At 39.7% G+C, this 21,389-nt stretch overlaps 1 protein-coding gene across 1 annotated transcript; it reads right to left on the bottom strand.

Moving 5' to 3' along the window:
- Window positions 1–225: 225 nt before the first annotated feature.
- Window positions 226–20,929, bottom strand: slc2a3a (solute carrier family 2 member 3a). The gene is made up of 11 exons (XM_084920150.1): window positions 20,238–20,929; window positions 19,795–19,935; window positions 11,841–11,942; window positions 10,857–11,017; window positions 9,875–10,115; window positions 8,704–8,866; window positions 7,128–7,315; window positions 6,200–6,304; window positions 6,012–6,110; window positions 5,347–5,550; window positions 226–5,224 (listed from the first exon to the last, which is right to left on the bottom strand). Exons 2-11 carry the CDS (start codon window positions 19,804–19,806, stop codon window positions 4,922–4,924), a joined length of 1,578 nt encoding a protein of 525 aa, XP_084776276.1. The 5' UTR covers window positions 19,807–19,935; window positions 20,238–20,929; the 3' UTR covers window positions 226–4,921.
- Between the last annotated feature and the right edge of the window lie 460 nt (window positions 20,930–21,389).

Below are 21,389 nucleotides of genomic sequence, written 5' to 3'. Positions count from 1 at the left end.
AGCATTTATTGAGCCTCCTGACAAATAAAACAAATATTAATTTGCATAGATTACTTTTAATTTGTATCATATTTGCTGCACCTTGTATTTTTTTTTGCTCAATAGTGTATTGTGCAATCTCAAAAACTCATAAAAACTGTATGTATCAAATATGATACACTACGTGTTAAGAGGATATTATAAACAAAATTTCATGAGTGCTGAAAGAAAGATGGTCACACTGTGTGTAGTTACATGATGAATATTTTATTTAACAACATTATAATAACTGGTTTGTACAGTACAAACAAAAAAGGCTGGGGTGCATCACTTGTTGCACAGAAAAATGTAAAATAAAATAAAATAAAATAAAATAAAAACCTAAATCACCAGCTTGGTCTATTTCCATCAAAACATATGATAAATATCACTTGGCTTCGTTTTTGGCTGCCACTCAAAGACAATGCATAAAGATACTGGCTTTTTGAAACATGTCTAAAATAACACCCAGTCACTGCACTGCATACACAGTACAGATGTAACATTAACTAACCACAGCACGGCCTTCAAGTTTCAGATGAACCTCGTTTATTGTTACTGAGTGAACCAGCAAGTTCTTTCTAACGTACTGGAAGCAACGGGAAGCTTTCTCACAAAGACACACATTTAATAACAGTGAGAGAGGCACAAACAGAATTACAGTACATGACACTCAAACATCTATTTACACATCAACAACACACGTTAGGACCAAACCGACGTCGGAAACACAAACAGAACAAAGATCACAGCAGCCAAAGTGAACTGTTGAGACCTGTTCCTTGGTGATAGATTCATATCTGTGACATTGCATGAATATTACCCGAACTGCTGGTTTAAAACACAAAAGCTTTGATAGTTTATTGTGAAATTTTCAAGTGTAACAATATGGCTAAAAGTCCTAACCAAACTGAGCAGTGCTAAACACCTCTGAGTGTAATGTGACCAGGCACGTACAGCCGGTGGACAGTAAAGATCAGGGACAGCAGTGTTAGTCTGTGAGTTGACTCTTACTCACAGGCAGATTGTGTACAATGTGCAAGGGTACTAGTTAACCAGTTAACATCCACCAGGTCTCAGGCGATCTGTAAATGATTAGGGCTGGGTTAATATCCACCACATTTCAGGGAGCTTTTGCTTACTTTACACCCAAAAAGGAAGCAGAAGAATAGACGAACTACAATCTAACACGGCCACCGGTGATCTGCTGGATATTAAGAGCCAAAGAAGCAGAGTGAGAGATACAGTAATGACAATGTGCACCCCGAACTAAAAAAGGAACCAAACACACATATAATGGCCAGTCAACATATAAATAGTACTCTATTAAAAAATACATATTTACAAATTAACAATTATACTATCTTTGTACAGTAAGTGGAAGGTTTTGAGGGTTTTGGGTTCGTACATGTGCATAAAGTAGCTGTTGGGAGCAGTGTGAGCCTGGATCCATATATCTGTTTTAAATCCTTTCAAATACATTTGGGATGCACTGCAGTCAAACCAGGGGTTGAATCAGGGTTGAGTTACCCCAAATCATTCAGGTTTTAAAGCCCTGTTGAAGAAGTTTTGCCAACTTTAACAAACAATATTCACTTTCCACCACAGTTAGAATAAGAGGTTCTAAGTATACAAAACATCTGTGAAAATACAGGTAATTTTGAACATTAGATACTGCACAGTGCTGTAATATTTTTACAGCAGGAAACTGTTGTTGTAGATTACAGTAGGAACACTGTAAAATAACAGATTCATGCTTGCAAATATTAACTGGAATATTGTTACAGTGTTGTCTTGAAGGTTGCAAAAATCCAATCTTTCCACATCAAAAGCAAGCAGTACGTGTTTAAACTCCATTTTAAACATTTTGCTCCACTTGTTTCTCAACTCCAGCCCCGTGACCTCAATGCTGAGAGCAGTGAACTCAAATCTTGGAGGTATCCTGTATCACAAAAGGCCAACAGGGCAGGCTGTGTAATAGAAAGAACTTTAAATATCAGACTCAGTGTTAGTGCCATTGAAGAAGCTGCGTGTGACTAAACAGGGTCGAGAGACTAAACACAACACTGAACACCACCGGCGAGGAGGAGCGTACCACACCCCTCCCTCAATGCAAGCACAGTACATCACCCACAAATACAGCAATACACAACAAAGTCATGACTGCACAAACAATCCCCTCATTGCAAGAAATATCCCTCTCAATAAATCTCTCAAGTTCAACAGGTCTGCAAAGTTATATATTTCCACCATTTAAATGAGGCAGGTAGCATTGAAAGAAGTCGTGTCCAGACAAATATTCTTCCAGTGTACAATAATTACAATAAATTCATAAATAAATACATAAATCAATAAATATATCCCCGTTGTGCAGCATGAGTGAAAATAGCTTTTTTCATGAAACTACAGGAATTCACGCAGTCACGACAGAATGTATAAAATATACTTTGTGTCACACATGTCTACACCACACACACTGCACACTGTTTGGAATACATAAATCTGTAATGGCTGATGGTGCTACTCTTCAGACAAAGCGTCACAATGTTGGCAGGATCTGGACCCAAGCACGTAAAGCCAGACACACACCACACAGATGTGGTCTCATTTCTACAAATCGTGGTTGTTAATGTTCATTTTATTATTTGGGAATCACTATTAATGTATGAAATACACAAGACTGATTGTTGCTTCTTAAGTCATTTAGTCTTACAGCTTTTGTAAGAATAAACAATTTTTATACTCTTACAGTATTGCGTCAAAGGTTAGTTTTAGTGCATTTGGGCCATTCGAAGGATTTTTAAAGCATTTGAAGACATTCTTCATGTCACGTTAACAAATCTGACGCACGTATGGCAAAAATGAGCAGAAATGAGGAAAGAAGAAGTTCATTTTGACCTGAAGGATGAAATAATTTAACGCACTTTCTCAGAGCGAGCTGAGATGCGCTGGAGGTTACGTAACCTCGGTTCTCTGAGTGTTCCCGTAATCAAACAACAGAAAGAAAGCTTTAAAGAAAACTCCAGCATTCGGCGCACATATGTAATAAAGTCTGCTGGAAAAAAAAAGGTTTTGCCCTCCAATCACTGGGTCCTGCATCCAGACCAGCTGCTTCCAGATGTTTTTTTGTTTTTTGTAGAATTAAAGCCCCAGTCAGTCCTTTGCAATTTCTGTATATAAATAAAAACAAAACCACATACAGTTTCATTTCAGAACGAAAACACAATACTAAAAAAATGTCCACTATGTCATTTTCCCTTTGTGGAAAAAAGTATAATTTAAAATAAAAGCCCATGAACCATCACAGACAGCTGTGTCATCCGTTATCCTTACAGTATTAGCACTTCCCCCTTTAATGGTCTCTGCCCATTCTCAGCTCACTGAGAGTTTAGGATTAAGATTGTACAATAAATGCACATTTGATGCCACTTTTATCTATTCTAACATCAGCTCTGACAGATATAAGTGTTCTGCAGGTAAATATAGTTTCGATTATTCTGTAGGTTAGACATAAAGCGCTATTGTGCTCAATGACTTCTACGTTGCTGATTTTGGCTCTATTGCTTGCGTTGCCGCTTCTCTGGTTAACAAGGTGCATTAATGCATCTAATTCTCTGAGCTACATTTTAGGTGATGGAGACAGAGCTTATTGCAAACTCTGTGTCCCCCCCTGGGGCAAATCTGGAAAGCACTACAGTTCTTTGTTTGATTTCTAACTATATACTCTATACAAAAATCAGTTTCTAAGGTTATAAATACTATGATAATTTTCCCTTTAACAAAATAATATACATTGCACGCTACCCCACCGTAATCTACGTGTGTAAAATAATTGAAAGGGTTTTTGTTTACAGGGCACAGTCCTAAAAATAATAATTCTTTCTATATATTCAGTGTCTATATAAACATTATATAGAATAATTATAACTTTAAATTCTCTGGTGAACGGGACATTTTTTGGAGTAAATTTGGGATTCATCACCAACTACATCAACTCTAATATCAAAGATGAAGCAGAACCTCTGCAATTGTCAGTTATTACTGAGGGTGGCGCCAAACTCCAACTAAGCAAAGGCATACTAGATTACAGCTTTGACCATCTTATTAGCTTTCAGAATTTCTACAGTTAGCGTGACCTGTGCGGCTGTTAAATCCCCGCCGTGAAGAGCCGATTTCAGGTTGTGTGTTCACCATTTCTTTGGCTTTGCTCTTCAAAGCTCTCTGTGAGCACTTAATCAAATCCTGAAAGCAGAAACTGCAATTATCCTTTCAGACCTGCGATTTGAGAACGTTTCCATATACATAATTGCAACAAAATCTACAATAATATACGAACTACAGCTAAAATATACACTGCACTATACTGCCCACTACGACACATGTCTAATATTTTAAACAGAAGTGTGTCATTTTAAAAAAATGTGGATCATTGTTATTCTAACATCACTCAGGCCTGAACTCAAACATTATGTTTAAGGAGACACCTACACCCCTTCATAAAAGCATCATCCTTTCACCTTGACTGTTACCCGGCACCTGCTTTAATTTTGTTTTACAGTGTGTCATCCTGAGACTCACTGCTGTGTTGAAAAAGAGTCACACTGTCAATGAGTGCAGTTGAATTCCTAGGAATGTATCCTTTTCTTTTCAAAGGAAGAGAGGATTTAAAAGAAGGAAGCGTGAGAACGTTCAGAAAAACAAGAAGTCCAAAGTGCGATGATGAGAGCAGAAAGTAGGACCTTTCAAAGGTACAAACCCATGAACTCGTAACGCTATTGTTATCTAAGCCTGCTATAAAATAAGCTAACTTCTTTAGTTCCAATTTAGAGTATGTCTAAAACTGCTGTGGCTCTTCCTTCGTTTATAACCTCTCTTATCCATTAAAACCTCATCTACACCTGCTCTACTTGCTCTCCTGTTTAGCTTCAAGAGGTGTGGTCTCAGCCACCGGAGATGGAGCTGCTGCTGGTGCCTCCACCAGTGGGACCTTCTCCTTCACAGGAGAGGCAGGAAGCGTCACAGCAGTGCTGGCACTGGCTGGAGGATCCTCGGCGGACGAGGAAGGAGGAGGTGCGGCACTACTAAAGCCACGAGCAATCTCGTCGAAGGTCTTGCCTTTGGTCTCGGGCACTTTGATGAATGTGAAGATGAAAAAGACGATCAGTAAGCCGGTGAAGATGAGGAACACCCACGGGCCCAACCACCCCTGAGGAGAGGAGAGAGCAGAGTCAGAATGATATAGCAAAATAAATAAGAATCACAAAATCAGTCAATCAATAATCTACAGCAAAATAAACCACAAGAAAAAAATGATCACCTCTCCCTTACCTGAAGTGTGGGGAAGCTCATTCCAACCAGGAAGTTAGCCGTCCAATTACAGCAGCCGGCCAAAGCCATGGCTGCCGGGCGGGGCCCCTGGGAGAACAGCTCGGCCACAATGAACCATGGGATTGGACCGGGGCCCAGCTCAAACATAGCCACAAAAAGCATGACAGCCAAGATGGCCACGTAGCTCATACCAGGGATTTTATCCTGCACAGACAGAAAGAGAATGAGCTACTACTGCACGCTTACTGACTGTCAGGAACAAAAAGATTAGCTTATCTAACAGTTAGTGAGAGCATGCAATGGTGAATTATTTGCTTTTCAGTGAAACTAAGTATATTTATTTGCTCCTTAATTATTTATTATGTTGTTTTTAAATTTTTTTCTACGTTTCCACATCTTTATACAAACCACTGACTGAAAATGGCAAGGGACAAAAATACAGAAAAAAGTAATAATATTAAATAGAATAATTAACCAATTAATTGCTTTTAAATATATAAATGCTATGGGAAATAACTGATGGAAATACTGCATCGGCCATTCAATATAGCAACAAAACCAAACAGCTGATGTCGCATTTACTTTTGTTTTGGCTGCGGAGAGAATCAATCACATCTTTGTTCTTACTCCGTCTCTGTATTGCTCTCTGACGTCACTGAACTCACCAGCAGGAGGGACACAGTCATAAGCAGAGCGCTAACCGCCATCCCACCCAGTCCCAGGAGGTGCAGAGTCCTGCGCCCTGCTTTCTCCACTAGGAACAACTGTAGGACAGGGACATTGTGAGTGACATGCTTCCCAGCGCACACAAACGCATACCAAGATGAAAAAGACACACGGCGGCGTCACTCACAGAAACAATGGTGAAGATGGTGTTGACGACGCCGGCTCCGATGGTGGCGTAAATTGGCTTCTGCACACCGGCTGAGGAAAAGATCCCAGTGGAGTAATAAAACACCTGAGGGAGGTAGAGAGGATGGAAGTGAGAATATGAGGGATGTAATATTACCTCATTTATAACAGTATCAAAATAAATAGTGCATATTTTATTTTCCCGCTGACCTCCATCTTTTATAAACCAATTTTGCTATAGGATCCTTCTGGGAGCTGCCAACAGTGAGAATATAACAGCCCAACCTACCCAACATCCAGGAATAATAGCTACACCCAGTTTTATAGCATGACGTTGCTTATAAGACATTTTTTAGTCAAGTAACAACCTTTAGAGGCCTTTTATCCAATATTTTTTTCCAAATTAACTAAAAGATCCAGACATGTAATAACATGCTCAGAGCGCTAAACTGCCCTCCATCTCTGACTCTGACCAGTGGTTTGAGGGATACCTTCTAGCACTGCTGTTATTTTAATTTTTATTACTTATATTTATCAGTTTTATTATATAGATTTTTTTTAAATGAAGGGCACAGGAAGAGCTAAAAATAAACATTAAACTTCCATCCATCCATCCAAGTCAGGGCCATCAGGGAGGCTGGAGCCCATCCCAGCACCCCGGCTCTCATGGGGCAAGAGGCAGGGTGCACCCTGGACAGGTTGTCAGTCTGTCGCAGGTTGCACAGAGGCAGGCAATCACTCTTGTTTATATTCACAACACAGCCAAATTCACCAATTAGCTTAATGCCATGGATGTCTATGGAAGGAAGTCAGAGTATCCGAAGTAATCCCACACAGGGATAGGGAGAACAAGCTTCTTTCTGTGAGCTGACAGCACTAACCACCGCAAAGCTGCACCAAAAACAGACAATAAAATCCATTAAACTTACAGCGTTAATTCCTGACAGCTGCTGGGAGAGCTGCAGCATGACGGCGATGAAGAGGGGCTGTCGGTACGCTGCCGTGCGGAACAGTTCAGCGATGGTTACTTTCTTCTCCTTGGCCATCTTGGCGCTCTCCTCCTTCATCTCCTGCAGATCTTTGCTCACATCCTCAGAGCCACGCAGACGCACAAGCACTGTGGACAGAACAGAGACAGGTTTTGTTCACCTTTACAGATGCAAAAGACAAAAAAACAAAACAGCAACAACAAGAAGATGTAGACATTCAAGAGTAACATGCTGGAACAACAACTTACAGCTATCGGACAGAATTCACCACTGTTCATATGCAGATTAATTTTCATGGATGTTTATCACACATCAAACTCAGGACAGGCTCCTGCAATCCATGAACTGCATTTTAAAATGAGCTATAATCTTATAATGGCCACCAGCGGGCGCTACACAGCAGGATTCACACAGGCTGAGTTCAAAGTCTTTTCCGACATAATGTCAGAGTTTGTTTATTTAAAAAAGACAATCTGCATATTTATTACTTCACAAGAGATTGTGAGTAATAGCAGCTTTGTTTATCGTAACCTTTATTCATAACATCAGGACACATTGCTAAATTTTGCTTTCTGTAGAGAATCTGCAGTCACTAAACGGTCACAGTAACTGTGTTTGTTTATCTTATGGAGGCATGAAGGAGAAGTGGGTCAGGGCCTCAGAGTCAAACCAAACAGGCCACATGTTGAACAGATGCCAAAACCTTCTGTCTGTTCAAGGACTCTCTGATCAGGCTCGACCTTCCTCCTGACTCCGCTGATCCCACCTCTGTGTATCTGTAACGAATCTCTCTCCTTCTCACTGCTTCTGTCGCTGTAATGCTGCAGTGCTGTAGTAACTGCTGAGTCGTTCCAGCATTATTACATGAAGACACTGTGTTAGTCAATGGGACCATCTCAAGGTGGTCTTTAGCAGTAATGCTGGTGCTAATAGAATACATATTGTAGTGTTATAGGTGCCGTGGGGATAGAGACAATAAAGCTAACAACAGTGAGTGACTGAAGTTACATTTCTATTGGTGGTAGTTTAATTTAGTTTATTGAAATCCCTATTATCCTATCATTAGTAGCAGTTATACAGTAATAGTAGCATTTACATCCAAAGATTATACTTGGTATGTGTTGTGCTTCATATATTTTAAGGTAAAGTGATTAATTTATTAGTAGACAGTTTCTTTGCTCTTATTTTGAAAGGCCAGTCACTGCTAATGAGCTAGCTCTTGCTATCTCAGGGTGTTGTTGTGATGGTTTTCAATATAAGTTTGCTAACTCCAGTCTCTGTTCTTCTACTGCAGCTTCCATTCTGCTCTGGGCTTCTACTGTGAGGTGGTGCGCCATTCTAATCAGAAGCTAAAAAAAGGTGGTGCTACTGTGACCTCACTGAGGCTTCAGAGGAGAGAGAGAAACACCACCACCAGGTGCAATCCAAGATGTTGGAGTCCATCCATGCACAGCAGCAGGAAAAGCAGTAATGTTGTGTGTCATTGCAGTATATTTATAGACGTATTATTGTGTACCGTTGCGTGCCTCTTCTTCCTGTTTGAGGTTGATGAGCAGGAAGCGGGGGCTCTCGGGACAGAAAGGCAACAGGATGCATTGCAGGACAGCGGGGGCCACAGTCAGGGCCAGCAGCAGAGGCCACAGGTTGTCTGAACCCAGCAGAGCTTCCAGACCAAAGATCTAGACATCAGGGGACACAGAAAAAGGGTAAAACTGATAAAAACAATAAAACTCAATCAGTTTTAATGCTCACTGTGTATCCTAGCTGATATCCTCTTGTAGATACTACTATGTAGTAAGACAAGACTAAAGAATATCTTGTTTTAAATTCATGCATAACTTTCATATTTCACGGCCTCACAGTTCCTCCACCCCAACTGGTCACGGCAGGTGGCCACCCCTCCCTGACCCTGGTTCTCCTGGAGGTTTCTCCCTGTTAAAAGGGAGTTTTTCCTTCCCACTGTCACCAAGGGGCTTCCTCGTAGTGGGCCATCTAATTGTTGGGGTTTCCGCTGATTTATTGTAGGCTCTTTACCTTACAATATAAAGCACCTTGAGGTAACTGTTGTTGTAAATTTGGCGCAATATAAATAAAATTGAATTGAAGTAGAATCACTGTAGTGATCACTTTGGGTTGCTTTTGATCTTTGCTTTGTCACGTCGGCTTTTTTTCATTTGTAAAAACTAAAAGAAAGATAGTTTGTCCTCATTAGGAATGACATTTGTCTTAGCGTGTGGGACTGTATCCTAAGGTTTCTGTTGTTAACTTGTAATTAAGTTAACTTTAACTTTCTGGAAAAGTGTAATGCATTGTAATGCATTTCTTTTCTTGAGTAACGACCACAGCGATGATAATTATCCATATTAATTAAAAATGAATGAACTCCTATAACTCAAAGACTTCTTGATACAAACTAGGTTTAGCTCAGATGCTGGAAATGAACCTAATATACATGTCTTCTGAGCTTTGACTTAATAAACTTTCAATTCAACTACATTTGATTAAATAGCACCAATTTACAAGAGCAGTCACCTCAAGGCACTTAATATAGTAAAGTAAAACCCCTGCAGCATTAAACAATCAGATCCGTGCAAAGCTTACTCCAGCAAATTACATTAATTTCCTAAAGCAGTCAAGCAGATTTAGTCACACATCTCTAGTGTGAAGTTTTTAGTAGAGCTGCTGACCTGAGCGATCAGGATGCCCACAACCACGCCGAGCTGGTGCAGAGTGCCGAAAGCTCCGCGGAGCGGCGTTGGTGACACCTCCCCAACATACATGGGAGTCAGGCCAGTAAAAAGGCCACAGAAAAGGCCGATGACCAGACGCCCAGCGATCACCATCTCGTAGGAGGAACAGATGGTGGAGAAGCCCATAAGGAGGCCGCCGATCACTGCCAGAGAGTTCACCAGGATCATGGAGCGACGCCTGAGGATGAGGAGGTTGAGGAAAGAATATGAATGTTAATGATTAAAAACTAATTAAAAACAAAAAAATTTACAAAAAAACTCCACAACTTGATGCTAAAACGTTTGACAAAAGGAAAACTAACATTTTCAACCAAACTCCAGGGAGGAAAATTAAAGCTAACGTAGAAGTCCCAAAGACTGAAACTCCTGGAATGACGTCTCAAGGCTGGTTCCAAAAGTATCCATAGATTTCCATGTTAAAAGGCTTAACTTTAGACGAAAAGAAGCTTTAAATAAAAACAAAAAACAGTTTAAATACAGTTTAGGTTATATGGACACCATTTTTTCATTTTGCTAGCCAACACTAGCATTAGCTGTGTGTTAACTTCCCAGTAACTTCACATGGTGACTGGCAGCAGACTCACCACAAATAAACAATTTAGAAGGAAATGGAGAAATAAAGGAACAACTCTGGGGAACGTTAGAGCAGAGCAGCGAACTCAGGACAGACACGCTTCATGAGATCCATTAACAGTAATGGGCTGTGACGGTTCAGCTGTACCAAACAGGAAATGCACAGAGCCAATGTAGTGAAAAACACTGCTGTGACTTAATGTCCACAAAACTGCTCTAAAAGTAAAAACACGAGTTCTTATAGAGAGGCTGTAACTAAAAGGTTTTTTGGCTAAAGATGGTGAAAGAAAATAAATCTTGCATGTTACCTATAATATTACACAACAGGATGAAGAAGGTTTCGTACCTGCCAAACCGGTTAGCTATGACACCAACACTAAAGGAGCCCACCATGCCGCCCACACTGAAGATGGAAACAGCAACGCTCCAGACAATGGTGCAAACACCAGGGTCGATGTCCTCGTTATATCGCTTATACCAGGTTACGTTGAAGAAAGATTTGAGTTTCTGTAGGCAGAGATGGATGCACAGACAGAGGATGAGAAAACAGATCAATTCACAGAACTGGCCAGACAGAAGAATAGACAGAACATTATGGTATTTGGTATTTTATGTGTTCAATAAACAAAAAATAACTATATTTAAAACAAAGATAAAGTTAGAAAGTGGGTAAATAGAGAGATCTGTTTCAACCAAAACAACTTTGTTATATATTCTTTCACATTAATAAAGCACTGACTTTTATCTCTTAGTTAAGTAAAATAAAAATCTCCCCCAAATTAACACAAACATTTTATAATTTAAGCCTTAATATAAATCTGATGTAAATTTGCTTCTCTGAAAACAAGCAAAATTAACCCTTTAAAGCCAAGCGTATCATATTTGATACATGTGTTTTTGTGAGTTTTTAAGACTTCTACATATTCAGTGTGACATTTTTTCACCCTCAAAAATGATATAAATTGCATGACACGTTTTTAATGACTAACTTGCAAATATATGTCTAATGTAGCAAATGTGATACAAATTAAAACTCATATATGCAGATTAAGATTTGAGAGATTTTTATATATTTTGTCTAAAGGTTCAACAAACACTCCATTATCCAAAAATTAAAGCTTTCTGGCAGTTATTTCATGGTTCAGGTTTTAAAGGGTTAAAATGCAGTGATGTGAGCACCACAGTTCCTCTGTTATCTTGTGGTTTATGTTCAACCCACCTCGGCTGTAATGCTTGAGAAATCAGATATTTGTATTTGCAATCTTTACAATAACTTATATCTCCTATAGTATGAAGCCTACATCACATTAGATTGCTAATATTCACCAACCATCTCTGGAGCATTGATGACTCCTGTGTTGTAACCAAACTGCAGAGAGCCGATGACGGCGGTGGCGAGGGAGAACAGGAGATAACCTGTGACCTGGTTGTCCTGGAGGGAGAAAGAAGGGGAATGAAAGGAGGAAGAGGAGAAGGGAGAAGAAGAGGTATGACAAAGATATTGAATATGACATTTGATATCATAATGGGATTTTAAATTATTGCAGGAGGCAGACAGATGCAATAAAATGTAGAAGCTGACGCCAGACAGGTCAGAGATGCAGCGTCACACGAGCAGTGATAGCAGGAATCAAACGGTGAAGTCACTCGGGCTGCACGTAGAAGCACTCACATGTAGGGACACACTTACTCGTCATCTTTGAACTCTAATAAACATACCTGCTGCTACCACAAATCACTGCTATTTATTCTTCAGAGGACGTTCTTAAGGTTAAAGGCAAATAGAAAAATCATGAAAAGATATACTCGAAACAATAATACACAAAAAACTCAAGTGCCTTCTGGGTTGAGCCACGGCTCTGTGATCAGCTGTTTTCCTGCTTGTGTTTGTCCTTCCTGAAGATAATCAACTGAATGCAGACGAAATTCAATCCTGAAGCCGTCATCTGGTCCTGCAACAGAACCGGGCCTCATAACACAATCTATTCATCTATTTAATGAAATTAGGGTGTGTGATAAAGGAGCCATCACTGTTGTTATTGCGATCAGATGTTCGTAAGCTGCAGTAACACTGATAAGAAATGATGACGAGTTTTATCAAGGTGGGTTTGCTCTTTAAGTATCATGCTTCTGTTATTGTTTTTTTTGCTTTTATTTCTAAACTGAAATAATGGCTTAATTAAGATTTACTTTTGCCACATTACCCTTATCTCAAGGATAAATAGCATTCTTTCTTTTGCATTATTTGATTAGTTGTGTTCCATAAACCCAGACTCTGAAGGTCTGAAGCTAGTCCGCTACTCCTGGTTCTGGTTCCAAGCCTAGAAGGGCATCCAGCATAAAACCTAATCAAATATGTCCATCCCTCTGCTGTGGTGACCCGCTCAGCAGCTGAATGTGTTTTTTGAGTGATGATTCTACACGTGCAACTTTTGTCCCCATTATCATCAAAATGTAAGTTATAGCTTGCTCACTATTCATTTAGGTAAGCACTTAGAAAATAACTGTCTGGAGGCATTTTCAGGTTGACTGACAAGAGTTGCTTCTGGAAGGACTTTGGTACAACCAGGTGCAGGATATTTGTTCTGCTTGAAAAGTTAGATTCAATATTTGTGAGTCTGCTATATTTAGAGTGCAGATTGCCCTTCACTTTTCTTCATTGCCTTCTGCACAGTGCAATGACGTTAAAATCACAATTGAAATACATTTAATATAATAAGCTTGCTATGGATTATGCTAAATCAACAGCACAATAAAGTGTGCAGGAAATAAAATCCCTGTAGCTTTTTCTCTCTCCCTCTGATTGGTCGTGTTTAACCAACACCCCTGAGACAAAAACAATCCTGAGAAGTGCAGTGTACGCTAATATTATGTGACCTCGCCGTGATATTGTTGTACCAAGGGCAGCGTATCACCTGAGGCCCATCGACATCTTTATGCGGCCTCAAAAACAGCAGCCAGTTCCGCCCCGTCAGCAGTGGGTCTCCTTATTACCGGCTGCATGCTGAATTACTAACATCAGCAGAAACAAAGACACAGTGGCCCAATTTCTGCTGCTGTGACCCAGTTTGACCTGAATCTCATGACTAGGATCAGTTCCTCAAACATAAGTATAGAGTTCTTTGATAAAGTCGACCTTCATTGACCCTTGATTGTTAACAGGAGGGATTAAAACAACAGTGCCATCATGAAAACTGTGCTTTGAGATCCATGATAAGTAACTGTGATCTGTATATGAGTCTACTGTGAGTGTAATGTAAAGAATATAAAGTGAGATTGATGTGAGCTCACTTGCTGGAATGTGTTAATAATCTGGCAGCAGCATTTTGTGTTGTCTGGAGATGTGAAAAGATAATTGATCTAAGTCAAGAAACAAGCTATTATAATAATCTAATCACAAAGGCACAAATGCAGGAACTCCAGTTCCACCAAAGACACCACATTGCAATTTAGAAATGTTCCTCAAATGGGAAAAAAAGGAATGAAACACGGATTTTACATGCAAGTCAAAACCCAGAGAGGCATCAAATATAACACCAAGATTTCAGACACTGTGACTGAACAATAGGATGTAAGAGTTTGACTGATATTAGAATATAAACCAGGAGGGGCTATGACCATGGCCTCAGTTTTGTTGGTGTGTAAGACAAGGTGATTGCTAGAGTGTCAATCACTGATATGGGTTAAACATTGTAGTAAGCTTATATATATAGTCTTTGCAGGTGTTGACACTTGGACATTTGAAAGTCATCAGCATATAATTGTAACAAAAAAAAAAATTCAGAAAAAGATTTAACGATGACAGCTAAGGGAAGGAAGTAGAAAAATGTAATGGGCCTAGGACTGAACCTTGTGGAACCCCACAGGTTAGAGAAGCAGTGTTAGAGTAGAACTAAGAGAGACAGAACATAAGAGAAAACTCCCATCCAATACATAAGAAAAAAACAGTTAAATGCAGAGCCTAATTACTATTTCTATTGTTACAACGCCGTTACCGTTACTAACAAGAAAATGCGGTGCGGTCGCGTTACTATTTTTCAACAAACAGACGGTTGAAGCTGTGTTCAGCTTACCGCATCTTATATGGTGTTTTTTCCTGAATAGTTTCGTCACGTTTACTGTCTAAGGACAGCACTAGCAAGCACTCTCTGCTTATGAGCAAAAAAACCCAAAAAACAATAAAAAAACAAAAACAAAAATCAGCCCTTTCATGTTGGTGGAAAAATGCACCATGTCGACCAATCAAAAAATGATATGGGAACATGACATTTGGTTGTTTAGGAAGAGGGGGACGTTTAGGAGTGACGGTGAGAGAGAGAGAGAGAGAGAGAGAGAGAGAGAGAGAGAGAGAGAAAGAAATACAGCAGAAAAGAGAGAGAGAGAGTTTTGAGATGTGAGAGATTTGTGACGTTTAGCGTGTTTGGAGTGTGTAGTTAATGTGTCGTCTTGTGTAGTTAGTGTGTAGTGTTGTGGATAGTTTTGTGTTGTGTGTCAGAACAATGAGGCGACTGCTGTCTCCAGGTAGAAACAGGAGTGATACACCTGCTGCTGTCAGACCTGCAGGTATCAGGCTGTGATGTTCTCCTTTATAGTGGACAGAAATTATTTTTTTGAAGTGGCACAAATAATTTGTGTGGCATCTTATTGAATGCAGAACAGCTGATTGTTCTGTAAATAGTTTGAAATGGTTATTTTAAAAAAAGGGGTAAAAGGTAAATGGATGCAAATAACTTTGTTGTTTGCAAAACTTGTGCATAAGATTTTAAAATTGACAATTTATATTTGCATTTAAAGTTATGAAATATGATTCAGTAAACATGTTTGTGGTTGTTACAGTAAAAAAATATAACTTTTTCTACTGGGATTTTATGGTTTTTGTCTGATTTTAGATCAATTGTGTTAATACAGTATGTCAAAATGAAAACATAACTGTAAATTCAGACACGTGAGGCTGTGCTGAAAAGAATGAAACCAAACAAGGCAAAGGAAATAGTTTTTAAAGGTGAAATGTAGAAGAAACATCAAAAGTAGTCAAAAATGGCCAATTATACCCTGGACCCCAGAGGGTTAAACTTTTTTTTTTAAAGTAACACAATAGTTACTTTTCAAGTAATTAATTACTTTTAGAATATTGTAACTCAGTTACTAACTCAGTTACTTTTTTGAAGAAGTAACTATAATTAATTACTTTTACAAAGTAACTTGCCCAACACTGGTCAAGAGTATCAAAGACTGCACTTTGATCAAGTAAAACAATTAAAAAAAGAATTGCCTGGATCAGAATAGATTATTAAAAAGACGAGTCTCAGTCTCATATGTATATTGCATGACAGGGATGTGAATGTACTTAAAACAACTGGTACCCTCATTTTTATTTCTTGAGATTAAATAAATCATAAAGTGCACTCTTTGGATATAAGGACTATTTTGCTTCTCCCGTCCTTAAGGATTTGTGTAAAATATAAAAATAATCAATAATCCTCTGAGACACCACAAACTAAAAGCCTCGACATCTCTCTGGGTGTGTCTGCTAATGGACATCAGAGAGATTGTCTGTATTTAATGGATGTTATGATATAAACAATCACCAAAAAAGATTATCTTTAAACTGCAATTAAAATTTTGAAAACTAGAAAATATCTGCAAACATGTGGCTGCCAAACAGTGGTGCTGCATGTTAAACCTGTGGAGTAAGGACCTTCAAGTGTTCATTTATTATTATTAGGCTCATATGACCTCAAAATCAACATAGAGGTTATATGACTCAACTGACTGATGAAGAAGAAGAAGAGAAGAAGAAATCAGTGGCTTGCACCAACTACAAGGGGTCAACCTAAACACTGTAACTGCTGTAAGGTGAGAAGATGGAGCTGTTTTACACAATTGTTACATAGTTACTGAAGGCTGTAATAAGTTTCTGGAAAAAAAAGAGTCAGAATTTGTGAATGCAGCCCTCCTCACGTGTCTGAAATCATCAGCATCAGTTCAGCTGAAAGTTAATTAACCGAGACACAGAAAAAAGGCCTCCAGCATGACGTAGGAACAAAATGAAATTCAGAGTGTCTTAGCTGTAAACCGCTCTCCCATATCCTATGACACACCCACACACCCACCCACACACCCACACACACACACACAAACACACACACACACACACAAACACACGCACGCACGCACACACACACACACACACACACACACACACACACACACATTCCTTTCTACATTTGACCTCAGTTTCACCTTTGTCTTCCTCTCCGTCATCCTTTTCATCCTTTTTTTTGTCAAGTCACAGTGACTCAGTAGAATTCGTCAGTCACCTGACAGCACCCAAAATATCTCAAATAGCGATCAATGAGAAGGTTAAATGTCTGTACAGCTACATTTCAGCTACACTTTGACATCCGTGATCCAGAGGATTGTAACCTGTCCATCTACTGTGTCTGGGTGGCAAATTCTTTCTTCTAACTGCCGAAGCTCTTCTTGGTTTTACGAATGAAACACTTTATGATTATATTTTGAATTATGAAGGTATAGCCAACTGGATTTCAAGCATTTTATTCACATTACTGCAAACATTTGAAGGACTTAATGTTCCTTTTAAGAGAACCTGTTTCATGCAAGGGCGTGTCCAGGAAAAGGAGAGGGTGGTGCCAGCAGATTGGACCTTAATGTTGTCCCAATCCCACTGGACTGGACTATTCCATCTGCAACATTTAAGTGATGTAATCATTACTTAATCAATAATTATGGTCCACTAATATGCCACTTTGTCTGTGATTATTTGTGATGAGTACTTTTACTTAATTACTTCAAGTACATTTTCTAAAACACTCTTAGAAAAGCACTCTTTGACTACTCAGGTAGAAGTTAGATTTTTACTTAAGTAAACAACCTAAATCTTCTTTTACTACTTTGCTAATGACTCAATCAATATAAAACAATTATCTTAATAATAGGACTCCTGCAGAGTTCCATATTTCATTTAATACCATTTGATTTAGTGCACATGTCTGTGCCTAAGCCTGGAAATTAGGATTTTCTAAACCAGTTTTCTACACTGTATAGTTCTGATAATATACTCTTCCAAGTCATTATTCTTGGTCTCCCACGTCTTTAAAAACCCCTGGAAACACCTCTGGTTTCATGCAGACAAATGTAATAATCAACCTCCTAAAAACACTCTAAACAGGAGAAGGACAAACTTGGTAGTAGCCTGTTGCACCAAACACATTTGCTGAACAGATGCTGTGTTACTATGGCAACCTGTCTCATGATAACAGCATCAGATCACACTGTTCTAGTGTGCAGAAATCCTCCCTGATACAGCAGAACACAGATTTAACAAACAGATATTTCTGTGTCTATTTCTGTGTCATTTATACAACCTACATGTCATTCTAGTACAACAACTGTGTGTATCAGATGATCACATGACGCATACATTAGACCTCTGTGCTCATACTGCATCTTTTTTCTTTTAACACAAAGTGTGTGCATTTAAACCTCCACCCCTTATTCCACCCTTCTGTCCATCCATCCAAGAACGCCCACAGCTCCCCCTCCTCCCACCTCCTCTTTCCTTCATCTCCATGGCAACAGCCTGGAGGTGACACGTTTATTGACAGAGGCTGAAAGTAACCACTGTGCAGCAAACATGCGGCAGCGTCTCATTCACTAAAGTATCACTAATCCACAGCAGCGCTGCACGGAGGTGTGCGTGCATGCGTGCACACACACACACACACACACACACACACACACACACACAGATACGATGAGTGCATCTGACCTACATCTGCACTCAGCCAACCAGCTCATAGTCTCTGAAGACTGAATTGTTGAAGGTAACCAGGAAGCAGGGTTAATGTATTGATCTGTTCATTATGAAGGCTCTTCTGTGAGGGGAGGGTCTCACGGGTGTCAGGTGGTGTACTGACAAGCAGATTCATAATTTGTATGAACAGAGGAGGGTGGGGCAGAAGGAGGCCATCTGAGCAAGGCTATAATTGCTTCAGTGTGTAAGGTTAGTCATAAATATCTGAGTCGCTAAACATTTAAAGACAAACAAATCCTGTGAAATTGGACCTTGTGCTGGTGACAGTATTCACCACCAAATATCTGACGTATTTTGTATCACCTACAGAAACAATTAAAAGGTTTTTTTTTCACTGTATATTTTTAGGAAACAATTCCTCCTTTTGTTTTAAGACATTTCCTTCTTAAATTACAATGAAGTACAACCATATCAGCCATTATTAAATCAGCACTATTATTAAATTGCTGTAACTGTAATCTTTGACAGAAGTTTCTTAATAAAAAAGATTTTTAATATTCCTAGTGTAATCTGCACAGTTTATAACTGTAAACATGTAATTGCATGTACCTTAATACTGTACAAATTACTTTTAATTAATTGCTCGAAATTAATCTTTCCTCATTTTTTTCATGTGAAGATTTCAGATTACATTTAGAACAAAAAGTAGTTTTTTGAGTCAAATAAATGGAAACACGAGCTAAACTACTGGGAACCTGATGTTCTTCATATGTCACATACTTTCCACCATAGCATTGATTTTTGGGAGGAAATAGAAATTGCTTTCTTATTTTTGTGTCAAATGTGGTGCCATGCTTTGTAGAAAGCAAATCTTAAGGCTTCATTTATACTGCAAAAGGTTTCAACAAAATTCATTTAGCATCAAACTGACATCTACTATGAAGGTTGTGTATCTCTGACAACCTGTTAGACTGTGACAACCAGAAAATATGTAAAAGTATCTGAATTTGAGGCAATTTATAGTTATGTTAACCTTTGGAAGCATATTTTCTTGTCCTCTCACCCTACATGTCTAATCTCTCTCTCATTAACCTAAAACAAACATACAGTAATAAAACTGAAAGTATAAAGTAGAACGAAATATGCATTAAGTCGCACAAAATCAGACACTGCTACTGAAATTGCAGATAATACCAGAATGCACAAACATACACATGGTATTCCTCTGGTGCACATTTGATACCCATCTGCAGAGCTTTGCATGACTCAGAGAGCTCTCATGGCGCACATACTGGCTTATACCACCCACACAGCTTCACTTACACTCTATATAGAAAAAAAGGGAAAGTATTAAAAATAAATCCTTTAGTTGCAGTGACCATTCATCTGTTTTTCATCCAGTTCATTAAATGCAAACTGGAGCAGTAGGCCTGTTTCGTCCTACAACCCCCCTCTCTCTCTCTCTGAATGTGGGTCACACAGAATAAAGAATATTAAAATCTCTTGCCTGACTCTCCATCTTTTCAAGTCTGTCTGGGCGATCACCGGGCAAATTTTAGGATTTCCAAACTGCAGGATGGAGTCTGGAGCTGGGAGCTTCAGGTGGTGTTTAAAAGGCTTCGCAGGACCCGCCCGTCGGTGCTGAAAACTGCAGGAAAAGGAGGAAACCTCATTAGGCGCTGTCCGTGGTACCAAACCGACTCCATCAGGGAGGACACGACTACTCTCCCTCATTTCCCATCAGAAACCGATCTCAAGTTATCAGTACCATGCTGCTATAATGCAGGTTTAAATGGAAAGAAAAAGTAGTTGAAATAATAAAGTTAACCTTTTCGTACTCGCGTGGCCTAATGCCGGTCAAAGTGGAGGTGCAGTAGATTATTCCCACCTCCTGCTTGCCCCCAAAGACCCTTAACCCGTGCACAAAGCGGACAAATAAAGGGTTCTCACCTGTCGTGACTGCCAGTCCGGACACAGGAGCTGCAGCGGTCGCTTTTTGCGGCACTGCCTCCCTTCTTTTCTCATATAGGCTGTGCATACGGGAGCTGCGAGGGGAACCGCACGTAACCGCACGTAGTTGTAGTCTGTTTGAAGCCAGCCTATGAGAAATGAGGACGCAGGGATGCCGTGAATGTGGCCGCGCCCCATCAGAGTTTGACGTGCAGGATCTCATGACTCCTGCGCATCATCACCGCATCCCGTGAGGAGAGGCGGCGTCTATGTCGTATTATGGATACAGCCTTATTTCGGTTAGTTGGTCAGCTCAGTTAACGAAAAGACTAGGCGCATGCGCGGACGGAGTTTGCGTGAGCGAGTGTGGTGGGGGATGATAATGGTGAACCCTTCTTCCTCCCTGCCCCGTCCTGGTGTCCTCCTCGGCTTCCCATGATGCCTCTCGCTGGTGACCTTGACAGAAGCCAGTGGACGACTGATGCTGCAGATGTTGATGCGAGGCGGGCAGTTGCCAGGGCAACAGGTCATGCAGTGCGGCACACAGGATATTCCAGCTGCAGAAACAACGCTGTCACTTTTGCACACTCACGAACATCCTCTCAGAATTTGTGAAGCACGAGCAGAGAAAAGCCACCAGCATGAGCTGGTGCTGAAATCACGCACTACAGTTCTTTCACGCTCACGAGTCGCGCGTGACAAAGATACAAACAAAAATCAGCTGACTCCCTGGAGGAGGTTTGTGTGGAACTATTATGCAATGAACGTAACACTTCTCTGTTCTGCCTCAGTGAATTTGTTTAAAAATAAATAAATAAAAATCATTTGAGATTAAAATACAAAATAACCTTCTTTGCCTTTCATCGTTTGACCTTAGCACATATGTTTCCTGGCATGTTTTGTCTTAGCAGCCACAACCACTAAGAGCAGTGTTAACCGCTTAATAGTTAGAGAATACATTAAAAATGATCATTTAAAATCTGATCATACAGACATGCCTTGGAGATGGAGGCCTTGTAAGTGGTGTGGTGTCTAGACTTTTTTTGACAGTAAATTCATAGCATAAAATCAACGTTTATAGTTTATGTTGAAAGTTATTTTTAAAGGTACAGTTCAGAAGAATGACTGTTTCCGTTTTTGTTTTCAGTTCAA

Source organism: Perissodus microlepis, chromosome 22 (genome assembly GCF_051167445.1).
Source record: "Perissodus microlepis isolate ML-2025 ecotype Zambia chromosome 22, ASM5116744v1, whole genome shotgun sequence".
Lineage (NCBI taxonomy): Eukaryota > Metazoa > Chordata > Actinopteri > Cichliformes > Cichlidae > Perissodus > Perissodus microlepis.
Note: the sequence above shows the minus strand (reverse complement) of the source record. Positions and strands in the feature narration are given on the sequence as shown.